This window comes from Elgaria multicarinata, chromosome 3, assembly GCF_023053635.1.
Source record: "Elgaria multicarinata webbii isolate HBS135686 ecotype San Diego chromosome 3, rElgMul1.1.pri, whole genome shotgun sequence".
NCBI classification, from domain to species: domain Eukaryota; kingdom Metazoa; phylum Chordata; class Lepidosauria; order Squamata; family Anguidae; genus Elgaria; species Elgaria multicarinata.
Window position 1 is genome coordinate 66,400,934 of NC_086173.1, and position 12,243 is coordinate 66,413,176.

Below are 12,243 nucleotides of genomic sequence, written 5' to 3' on the forward strand. Positions count from 1 at the left end.
GTTTATATTAGTGTTTGAAATTCTTAAGCTGTAGCTATTTTTGTAATAAAATGGTGACCTTAAATGTAGGGTGCTGTAATATCTTTTGTTATAAGCTGCTTTGGATACTGTATTATAAATGCAGCAGTAGATGAAACTAATGTTGTGGTATGAAATATGAAGAAGTTCCTGTGTAGGCGCTGAGGTTGTTTGAGTCAAAGCTTGTTAAAATCGTTACTTTAAACCTAGTTTCTATTTTTTTAACGCATCTTCAGAAGCCCAGCTTATATGTTCAGTGAGCAGGGCTATGCCAGCTAACCATGGTCCCAGAGCTAGTGTCCCCTTTTGGTTTTGCCCATCAATTAGTTCTCTCCTACTAATCCCCACTCCACCCCTGTGGTTTGTGATGCTCACGACAGAGTGACCCTTCGTAGTATCTCTTCAGCCTTTGATGCCCTATTACTTTGTCAGTTACCTTTTAACCAATGGTAGGCTCAAATGCGATCCTTGTGCATCTTGACCTAGAAGTGTTTTGCTATAAGCAGTTATTCTGAACCAAGTCTTGTATTTCAGATGATTGAAACGTTTGCAACAAGTGGCACTCAGGAATTGCTGCACCAGCTAAATGCATTACTGGAACAGGAGTTAAGATGTCAGCCAAAGATCTCTGGCCTGAGAATAATTGAATCTGCTCATGATAACGGGCTCCGGATGACGGCAAGGTTGAGAGACTTCGAAGTAAAAGACCTGCTTAGCTTAATTCAGTTCTTTGGCTTTGGCACAGAGACGTTTTCTCTCACTGTGAATTATTTGGACAGGTTTTTATCAATAATGAAGGTAGGTTTTTAAACTGCCAGTTTAGCACTAGTTTTTGTGTAAGACTTCACAAATATATGGATTCCCAAATCTTCATTCAACCCAATATTTGTTTGTGTTCTTGCATACCGTTATGTTGTGTAAATCCAATAAGTGAAATAAGCATTAATTATCCATGCACTGCATCTTGGAGAATAATTGGAAGATGGTTTATATTTTGAACAAATTCATTATTCATATTGGAAATTTAAAATCAAATATAAGAGAGTATATGTAACTTCATGGCTGCCTGCCTTTTAAACCTAAAGTAAAAAAAAAAGAATGACTTTTTACCTGCTGTTACGTAAAAATCCCATAGAGTTACATGGTATTTATTACCTAGTAAATTGTGTAAGGTTGAAGTTGGAGATCATCTCACTTTGTAAACCCTTTAACTCAAAGATTATACTTTGTCTTCTAGGTACAGCCAAAACACTTGGGTTGTGTTGGGCTAAGTTGTTTCTACCTGGCTGTGAAAGCAACACAAGTTGAGAGAAATGTTCCATTAGCCACTGATTTAATCCGAATTAGTCAATACCGGTTCACAGTGTCTGACCTCATGAGAATGGAGGAGATTCTTCTAGAGAAGCTTTGTAGAAAAGTGAAAGCAACAACTGCCTTCCAGTTTCTACAACTTTATCATTCAATCCTGTATGACAGTCTGAGCAGTGAAAGGTAAAAGCCTCTCTTTCAAAACTTCGAACTGGTAATTTCCTTTAAGGTGGGAGTCTGCCACTGGAGAAAAAAATGGGAAGTGTATTGATGGGACATAGGCATGCATTGTATCAGGGCAGCATTTTAACTGATCTAAATAGCTGACTACTATCTGTCTAGCCTAGAAACAACAGCTTAATGCTAAGAGGGCTGTGTTCACTTTATTGTTGCTTAATTGATTCTGCAGAGGGTTAAATGGGGAATCTCTAGAGGAGTGAAGATGAGGGATCAATACAATGAGCTTCTTGAGATGAGCTAAGCTTAGGTTTAGCTTTAGCTAAGCTTAGGTTTAGCTTTAGCTAAGCTTAGGTTTAGCTTAGCTAAACCTAAGCTGGATCCATGCTACTGGCTAGCTTGTTTCTCAAACTCCAAACCAACACTCAACCTCTGCAAATCAAAAGCAGTAGCAATTCAATGCTGTTCTGTAACCTGTAATTGACAAAATATCAGGATATGTAGTGAAATCCTTGATGGCTGGGCAGCCAGCGCCCTCACTTTCCTGCTGGTGGTGCTGACGCTGGCCGTCCTGTACGCCCGGCTCCATCGCAGGTGCCACCGCAGCCGGAGTCTCTACTGGACGGTTCATGGCGAGGAGGGGCGTGACACGGTCGCGGCTATCGTCAAACGCCGCCTCCTCTCCACGCCGGGGAGGCGCAAGAAGCGGCCACGGCAGCAGCAGCAGCAAAGGCCGCTTCTGCCAACCACCTCCAGCGAGAGCTCCGCGTGAGATCCGGACCCGTGCAGCGGAGACGTTTGGGACAGGTCTCTGCCCACGGAGGGAGGGAGGGAAGAGGCTATCGCTCTTTAAGAGGCTAACTCATAAAAATTGTTCACATCATCTAAAAATACCTTGTTGCTGATCCAAGCTAGTAAGGCGATCCTTGCTTTTTGTAGGCTTTGTCTCCAAATATCAGAATCTAATTAACTAGACCTTGTTTTTTCATAGAAAAAGACATCTTAATTTGGAAAGACTTGAAGCCCAGCTTAAGGCATGTCACTGCAGAATTGTTCTTTCTAAAGCAAAGGTAAGGATCTTGATTTACCAACCCTTGCAAAAATTCTTCAGAAGCTTAACATAATTGTCTGTCATTTTAATCGATTTATTTATCCCTCAGCCATCAGTGTTGGCTTTCTCAATAATGGCCCTGGAAGCTGAAGATGAAAAGCTGCTGGAGTTGGTGGAAACCATAGAATATCTCCGAATACATTCCAAGGTGAGCTGTAGTTAAATGATTAAGCACTTCTAGGAATGACACAAGACTGGATCTCTTTTGTTCCACCAGCCTCATGCTAACTCAGCTTCCCCCAATCTGTTGCCTTCCAGATACTTTAGATTTCAACTCCCATCAGCACCATCCAGTATGGCCAGTGGTTTGGAATGATGGAAGTTGGAGTCCAAAACATCTGGCAAGCATCAGGTCAGGGAAGGCTGTGCTAACTTGTACTACAAATACTATTGCTTATAAGTTAAGAGACTCTGTGTCTTTCGAGAAAGCACTTTATGTGCATCTGTTCAGCATGATTCAGATCAGTTAAAGATGGCTAAAGTAGCAAGGGAAAACCAATTTTATGGGGAGAAGTCCATCTCTGGAATCTTTCTAGAATTAGGGCCTGTCCAGTCTGGAAGGAAATCTTGCCTTCGGTGCACGATTCAGTGATGTGTCTTAGAAAAACATGATTGGGAATCTCAGGCTGTCTGGGGTCCCTGAGAGGACTGCAGATTCTTCCCACAACTCCTAATCGTCTGGTGGTTTTCTGGCTTTTGTGCAGTTCTTACCTCCATTCTAAAAGCTTGAAATGCCTCTCTGAAGGCTGAGTTACTGGCAGTGAGAGCTTCAAGCAGCCATATGCTTTTGGGGACGGGGATTTTGATCCCATGCCTCTGGCTCCACCCCATACCAGTACCTTTAGCTTTGCCCACCACTAGAATGTTACCGCCAAGAGCTTATCCAAAACTTAATTTGGCCCTTGGGTTGAAAGAGATTCCTCACCCCTGCTTGGACTGGCATGGTTGCCTGTGTTACTGGCATCAGCATGTCTTATTCATGGCGCTGACTGTGACACACTGTAAGTCAAGGGTCCCAAATGCGGGGCCTGCCCAGCTCTTCATTCCTTGCCTCTTTCCAAAAAACCAGTTGTAATAAAAAAAAAGTAGGCACCACACTCTCCTTCCTGTTTCCGAACCTGCCTCTGATCAGCTGGTCAGCGGGCAGGAAGAGGAAGCCAGTAAGAGGGAAGAGAGAGTGAGACTAGAGAAACAGTGAGTTTAAAGCAGTGTGTTGGAGGGGGTGGGGAGAGACAAATAGTGAGGGTAGAGGCTCAGAGTGGTGAGAAACTGCAAGAAAAAGGGGTGAGTGGGAGAGAAAAAGCAAGGCTAGGAAAGGAGAGTGAGCAAAGGTCTGTGTGGACTGCAGATTGGGCAGGACAGGAAGCAACTCTTTCTATCCCGCCCCTGACCACCATTCTTGATTAGATAGACCTCAATGGCAGCTATTATGTGACTAACCACAGCCTCTAAGGAAGCCATTTTGTGGTGGTGCCCGCAGACGTTTCTCAAATTCCCAAATATGTTCTTGGGTCTGAAAAGTTTGGGGAGTCATGTTGTAAGTGTTTGATCATGGCACAGCAAGTTCTACAGTTCAACCCTTAGACATGTTTGACTGCTTCTAGACTGTCGTAGCTTTTATAATGGAATAGGTGGCTGTTCTCTAATGCACTAGTCCTTTGGAAAAGCCCCTGCTTCCTCTTTCTTTGCTGCTTGTTTTCTCTGGGACAAATGTCTCTTGGAAAGCAGGATAATTTACTACCATAGTCTAAACTATGTGAACAAACTTGTTTGGATAGTTATCAGTGGCCAGAGTGTAAACTTATGTGAAGAAGAACTTCAAAGATGTAGTAACTCCGTAAAGACCAAGTGGCTGAGAAACCTTGCAGATACTAAGAGCATATACGTATTATCACCTGCCAATATACTTTGCATCAGCTGAATAGTTCCTATATGTGTGATAATACCAGGCATGCAACTGGTTGTCAACTCATGTTTTGCTGCTTTCTGGGTGGCCCTGATGGGCTTTCATTTTCAAATTTGCTGTGTGTAGATAAATGGCAGAGAACTCTCCTTCTGGAAGGAACTTGTGTCAAAGTGCCTCTCAGAGTATTCCTCAAGCAAGTGTTCCAAACCAAATGTTCAGAAGCTAAAATGGATTGTGTCCGGTCGAACTGCACGGCAGCTTAAGCACAGTTACTACCGAATTACCCACCTTCCCACTATCCCAGAAATGGCTGCCTAAAAGGTAAGTGAATCAAAACAACCAATAACTGTGCTTTTGGGGCTGGGTTTTACTCATGCGGAAGGCCCGAAGGGTATGTAAACTGGACTTTTAATGGACCTGTTCAGAAGATGCCTTAAACCACGGTGAAGAAGGCTTTTTGCCTTATTCACCGTGGTTAAAGCCGTGGTTTTAACAGGGTGGATGAGTTCATAGAATTTTTAACTCCTGACCTCGTGAGTTGGAGAGAGCTAGAGGTGTGTAACTACTCAAGCTGTTCCATGAACCTAGCAACTGCAGTTCTGTTAGAAGATGGGAAATCCTAATGCTTAGCACAAAACTAATTTCTAGGGATCTTTAAGAATCATTTTTAAACCAGTCTGCCTCTGATATTCAGTTTCTGGACCCCAAAGTCCCTTTATCCTCCTAATTTGCTTACATGCTCAAGAGATGTACCTTGCATAATTTCTGGCCTTCTTGTACTCTTTGTCCCACATAATTGTATGTAGTTGGACAGGCCAGGTGTTGGAGAGGGCCCGGGGGCTCAGAAGGGCAGATTGCTGCCCCTCTTGCCTATAATATATAGACATGGCCAAGGATGTGTTCTCTCAGGCTACCAGAGATGGCAGTCAAGAGCACTACACATTGGGGTAAAGAAAGTACTAGAAGCTGAATAAAAAGGTTGTTACAAAGACAAGATGGTGTCTGCCTGTTTATGAGAGACCAGAGCCCTGATGTAGTGCAGCTCCTTCTGCCAGTCACTCATCCCAACCCCCCTTTACCTGGCTGTAGCACTTGCAGTGGGAGTGGAGCTGCCCCTCGGCTTTGTTCCACTAGGGCTGGTCGCCATGTTGGATTTCCTCAACTGCAGTGCCTGGGTAAACAAGTCTGGGGAGGTGAATGGTATCGCCAGTCAGCTGCTCCACCACAAGGGGTTTTTGGGAACAGCAACAGTGCCAGCAGGCACCGGGTTTTGTACCAGGCAGGGGCTTGGGCCCATCAGTGGCACCAAGCTCACTATGGTCTGGCCCTGTAACTAAAAGTCCAAGCTCCTAGCCTGTCTCTTCTAATCCTTTCAAGAATAAAGGGAGAAACATTGGCAGCCATTGAAAGAGGTAGAAAAAGCTGCCCAGAATGGATGAGTAGCTGATGCTCATGCAGCAGGCCTCTAAATATTAAGAAATGTAGAGGGTGTTAGTTTAGGCCAGCCTTGCCCAACTTCACACCTTCCAGATATATTGGACTAACACTCCCATGATCTCCAGCCGACATGGGGATCATGGGAGTAGTAGTCTTACACTGGGAGGGTGCCAGATCAGGCATGACTGGCGTAGGATTTCTAGTAATATAATTGAGAACATTAATACACTTTAGCCATAGTTGCATTGAGAAATATTTTTATGGAAGCATAAGCTAAACCAGAGGTAGGAAATGTGTGGCTCTCCCTGAAGTTGTTGGACTGCAGCTCCCATCATCCCTCACCATTGCCTATGTTGGCAAGGGCTGCTGGGAGTTATAGTCCAACAACATCTGGAGGGCCGTGCATTTCCCACCACTAGGCTAAACAATTACTTGATGTAGAAGACAGTTTTGTACGCAGAATAAAGTGCAATACTGGGGAAATGCATGTAAATCTAAGTGGTTTATCTACAAATGAATGTTGTACTTGTAAGCAATGCTGATTAAAGCAACCAACTTGCATAAATACACTTTATCTTGTAAACCTTTTTTCCTTTCTTTAGGCTAGAGACAATCCAGAAAGGAGGATGGGGCACTTGACTCATCACATGTGTGCAATCTTAAGGGCTGGGATCTATTTTGTATTAAAGCAGAGAATCTATCGGATCCTACTGAAAGCCAAATTCCATGAGTGGCTAAACAGTGTTCACTTGTTGACTGCTTCTGAGCTATAGGACTATACAGCATGTTGCAGTATGACTGTTTTTATCCCTCTTTGGATTTCTAACAAGAAAACTGAAGATGTACCTACAGAATGATGCCTGGGCCTCAAACATAGGAAGATGGCAGCTAATCAAGTGTGGTGTTCTTACTATGGGAAAACTGAAATGCATACTGCCAGTAGTCTTTGGTCCCAAACATTTCTACTAAATGCAGCATCTCCTGGACTAAACACTGGCTGAAAATAAACAAGCACAATCAGGACAGGCTGACAAGCCTATGTACATTTGGACTAGTGGAATGGTAAACCATTGCATAACACATCACTACAGTCTCACAGTAGTAGAAAAGAATGTTTTAAAGCAAGAACGGGATTATTTAATAAATGTTCACCTTAATCCAGAATTCTATAAATGCCATGATGCACTTTACAAATATGGAACTGTATTAAATGTCTGTGCCAGCCCTGGATCATATGGCGATTGCAAGTGCTGGAGTCAAATGATAAGTCTGCAATATCTCTAACTCACATTAAGGCATTCTTTATATAAATGTGACAAGCACTGGTACAGTACAAACTCTAGCAAAGTATGAATGCTATTTTTGTGGATTTCCTTAAACTATTTTGAAGAGTTAGGTATTAGACGATGTTTACTGTGAAACTTAAGCTGTCGTTACGAATGTAGGTCAAACACCAGCTGAAAATGTTGGCCATACCTAAAAATAGTAATACAGACTAAAGTGAGACACTATAGCTTGAAAGCAGACTGAATTAATTAGAATTTGGGTTCCACTGAAATCAAGTCATGACTTCAATCCCCCTGCTTTCAATGGGAACCAAGTTAAACTAATTTGGTCTGAATTCAACCCTTTACTTCTGTCTCGTTAAAGCTTTTCTAATGCCTTTGCAGTCGAGAGTGTTAAGTAATCCTATGTACTTGCCTTGAGCGCATCTTGATGAACATGGTGATGGCTTTTGGATAGCACAAACACTTCATGTCTAACATGTGATAGAGCATTGGATTAAATTGACTTCAGAATATTGAGTTTGGTGCTACACCTCACTGAAACAGTCTTAACTAGCTTGCAGGTTGTTGGGATAATTTTTTTAGCTGGAAAACGTTGATTTTCATATAAAGTTGATAGTGTAATGTGGCCACAAACATTCTCTCAGAAAAGTTCTCTTGATATCAATACTAATGGAAACCAGATAGGATTTAACTACCCTTTAGATGAGTCCACGTGTGACTCCAGGGATTCAAATGAGTCCACGTGTGACTCCTGGTGGATTCAAATGAAAGTGGGGAAGCCAACAAGAAGTAATCTTTGGCACCATGATCACTTGAATGCTGACATTACAGCCTTGGGGGTGAGAAGAAGTGCAACACAGAGCTTTCCTGGATTTTTTCTTGAAACATGGCGTAAGCTGTTAAAGGGCAGTTGTGCCAAATGGCAAATGCGTTAAAGCACTTGTCACCATGCTCACATGTAGTTTTTCTAGGTTGGCTTCTCCAAGCTGCTAGTCTGGGTGGGATCTACCTCTAGTCTAGACTTCTTGCTACTATGTTAATTTGGTAACCGATTCTGCAGATTGTGTTTAAAGTATATAGTATCCTGTTTAAGTTCTTATATGTGCATTTCTACCTGTGAGTAGTAAAACTGGGCTGGAACAATTAATGCTGCAATCCCAACATTTTATGCACTGACTCATTCTGGTCAATCACATTTTACCAGAATGGGATTAGTTAGAACTAAGTTGTTTATCCTTTGGATCAAAGTAACAAGCTAGTGTTATTACAGCAATGCTGCTCATAACTACAGATGTCTGAATCTAACCTCTTGTTCGTTCTGGCCTCAGCAAGCTTTTACTACTTCTACCTCATTGCAAGCTGTTCTTCGAAACTAACTGATAATGTTTCCTTAGACTGATTTTGGTTTGTAAGTGGCCATACTGTTAAACTTCCCAGTGGGCTGGTTACTTCTGTTGTGCCTTTGATACCTTGATATAGGTTGGAGGTGAATGAGTTTTCAAAAACATGTTCAGTCTGAGGGAGGACATGCTATAACTGGTTATCAAAAGTGTCATGTCTCGTAAACAACAAGTGTACCTTTCAATAAAATGTTTTGAAATGGACTTGCACAAATTAACTTTCTGGCCTCACACCTTGCACATAGCTAGTTTAAATGAAAAACCTCTATTGTAAGATATGTCACTGGAGGAAGACACTTGTACTGTATTCCTTCCAAGAAATGTCATCTAAAGCGGATGGAAGTATGTTCAGACTCTCTAGCCGCAATTGGATGCAGAAAAGGAGAGCCATGGAAGTGGGGAGGGGGCAAATGAGAGTTGCATGAGGGAATGAAGAAAAGAACCCACTTCCCCAGTCTTACCTCAAATTGCAAATGAATTGAACAAGTCAGTAACAATGGAATTACACATTGGCAGTGTTAACATGTAACAGTAAGCCAATGTTATATGTTAACCATGGTCTGTTGCTTTAACCATCAATGGTCTTGCTAACAAGCAAAAAACAAAACAAAACATGGCTTATTTCTGGTTGTTTCTCTCCTCATTTTGTCAGCTTTCAGAACAGATTCATTTTCAGGCCACTTTTGCTGGTTGAATGTTTCAGGATAGACAGCAGCGTAAACACGATAGGGATATGCCATGTTTCTGGGTTCAGATATCACAATAAGCCATACAATAACACATTTACAATAACAAACCAGGGGCTCCCTTTCTGGGTTGTTGGTTAACAAGCAATGTTTATGGGGATGAGTTCAGACACAACCACAAGCTAGGTTTAAACAAACTGCACTACGGCTTAGTGTTATCTATGGACTAGGGCAATGTGTGGCTTTGAGCTAAAATTTGGATCTAATACTTCCATGTTACTGAATTTGACCCAAGGAACCCAACACTAGAGATCCTTTGGGTGATGATAGTTTTCCGCTATCTGTATCATACTAAATTCTACATGTTACAACCTGCCTTACATTACCTCAATACTTTCAAAAGAAGTAGAAAAGAATCTAGTTATGTATAACTATCACTCATGTATCTAAAGGTCAGATGAAAAACACAGAAGAGCAATGAGCTTTAAAGCACTAAGGTTTGAAAGCAAAGAGCAAGGGAAAAGCAAGATAATTACTTAAAATGACTACAAAGGGTATTGAAAGTTAAAGCAAATATATAACCTCAGCAACTTTTTGCAAAGAGCTACTCAAATCAGAGGGCTCTACAAAATTGGTAGCAACTCATTTTATTTAAGAGACATGGGGTGGGTGGGGATTAAAACGATGGTGCTTTCTGCTTCACAGTTTGAGCCTAGTTCTGTTTTCAAATAGTAAATTAAGGCACAAGGATTATTGCACTATTGTAATTTAAAGGGTCCTATGAGTAGTAGGCAGATTGGCCTGAATCTGTTGAATCCAATCCAGTAATAGCACTCTTTACAACTAAGTGATTCTTTAAGCCAGCAGTATGGACCCTCTTTCAGGACATGGGCTGAAACCAATTTCAGAGAAGCTCTTGGGGGCTGCCATTCCAATGGTGGGTGCGGCCAAAGGCAAAAGGGCTTAGGGCCAAAAGAACACACACCGGGTGAGGCCAAAATGCCAGTGAATTTTAGCTTGAAGTTTTTACCGCCAGTAACAAAGCCTTAGGAGAGGCATTTCTAGGATGACCATATGAAAAGGACAGGGCTCCTGTATCTTTAACAGTTGAATGGAAAAGGAAATTTCAGCAGGTGTCATTTGTATGCATGCAACACCTGGTGAAATTTCCTCTTCATCACAACAGTTAAAGTTGCAGGTGCCCTGTCCTCTTTTAAATCTGGTCACTCTAGTTTACCTCCTGCAGCTTTAACTGTTGTGATGAAGGGGGAATTTCACCAGGTTCTTCTTATATACAAATGTATATTCTTCTTATATACAAAAAATTTCAATTTTTGTGAACCGCCCAGAGAGCTTCGGCTATTGGGCGTATAAAAATGTAATAAATAAATAAATAAATGGTCGCTCTAGGCATTTCAATCTTTTAGAAGGGGGTGGGGGGACATGGCAAAGCAAAAGACTAGCAGTTGGGGAAAAGGTGGTAGGGCCAAGAAAGGTGTGTGGCCATCTGGGCAACACCAGAGGACTGAATTGGGACCTCAGGTGGGCTGGATTTGGCCTGAGGTTCTGCAGTCCTGTCACCACTGCTCCCCTTGGGTCTCCTTTTTACCTCCTTCTATTAAAGGATCCCAACAACCACAAACCCAGTAGCAATATTGCTGCTCACTGGTTGTTTCACTTACCCTTCTTGGATCTACAGCAACCAGCCCAGCGCTCTGTGCTCCACTCTATTCGCCCTTTTACTTCACCACTGCTACTTCAACAGAGTGGGTTTTATCTCAATCACCCATCTGGTCTGTAGCTAGATTCTGACTTTCTGCACTACCTCAGCCAAGAGAGGACATGCCTGTCAGTCATCTCTCATTCCCTAAGAGTATTAGCTTTCACTTTACAGAAAGGGCCAGCCCAAGGCTTGGTGCTGTTCTTTGCTACCCTAAGCAAATATAATAGCACACTGATCGAGTTAAGTAGGGTCCTGTTTGCTCATTTTTGGAGGATCCCACTACTACTTTAGCAGTCAATACAAGGTAGAAAGCTGTACTACTAGTCACCTAGGCTAGGCTGCAGCTTGCACATTAAAAGAATCAGGTAAATGTGCACAGGATAGTCTTCTGTGCACCTTCTGGAGAGGGGTTAACCCTGCTTCCAGCTGTATATGAATGGGTCGTGTTTCTTCCCAGAACCAACCCCTCCATTTCCAGAGACACACATGCTGTAGCTCTGCTTAGGAAACGTACAAACTTTTCTCCTCACAGGCACTGTACTTCAAAGTTTCGTCTCCATTGCCTCATGTGAGTTTTGGGCCAGTTTGCACATCATCACAATCCACTATGGGTTATTTAATCCATGGTGAAGCTGCTGGATGCATGCAGCCATCATTTTGCACAACCAACTCCTGCTTAGGGGTTATCATGTCATAGTCAGGCGAGGGGGAATTCTGTGAGGGTCAAACAACCCTCTCATAACTCATGCTTGCTGGGTTTTCATAACGTGACAACCCCAAGCAGGGGCTGGATATGCAAATTAGGCAACTCATGATGAGCCATGCCAATGTGCCATGTTACCCAAACCATGTCTTTGCATCTCTTTGTGTGTTTAAATAATATATAAATATAAAACTGGAGGGTTTGACCAATTTGTACATAATGGAGGTTTGGTATCATGGCATCTTAATAGCTGAAGTAATAGCTTTCAAGTTCTTGAGAGACTTTAAACACCCTGTTTTGGCTCTGTACAATTTAAGCATAGTATAAACCCAATGATGAGGTTGTTTTAAGTGCAATACTTTCTCAAACATGAAAATTACTACCTCACGTCCGATAGGCAACTAAACATGCCTAGGCTTAAACACACAGCAATTATAAACACAGCGTATACATGATTAGGGGGTGAATCAGACAAACTGCAATTA

At 42.2% G+C, this 12,243-nt stretch overlaps 1 protein-coding gene across 1 annotated transcript; it reads left to right on the top strand.

Moving 5' to 3' along the window:
- The first annotated feature begins 552 nt into the window (after positions 1–552).
- Positions 553–7,909, top strand: CCNG1 (cyclin G1). Its single transcript, XM_063123279.1, has 6 exons — positions 553–816; positions 1,256–1,509; positions 2,495–2,573; positions 2,664–2,762; positions 4,647–4,841; positions 6,560–7,909. The coding sequence occupies exons 1-5, from the start codon at positions 553–555 to the stop codon at positions 4,836–4,838; spliced, it is 888 nt and encodes a 295-aa protein (XP_062979349.1). The 3' UTR covers positions 4,839–4,841; positions 6,560–7,909.
- Positions 7,910–12,243: the final 4,334 nt, after the last annotated feature.

Coding starts and splice junctions, on each gene's coding strand:
- CCNG1 (XM_063123279.1), top strand. CDS start 553: ATGATTGAAACGTTTGCAACAAGTGGCACTCAGGAATTGCTGCACCAG. Junction 817..1,255: donor GGTTTTTATCAATAATGAAG/GTAGGTTTTTAA, acceptor TTTGTCTTCTAG/GTACAGCCAAAACACTTGGG. Junction 1,510..2,494: donor GACAGTCTGAGCAGTGAAAG/GTAAAAGCCTCT, acceptor GTTTTTTCATAG/AAAAAGACATCTTAATTTGG.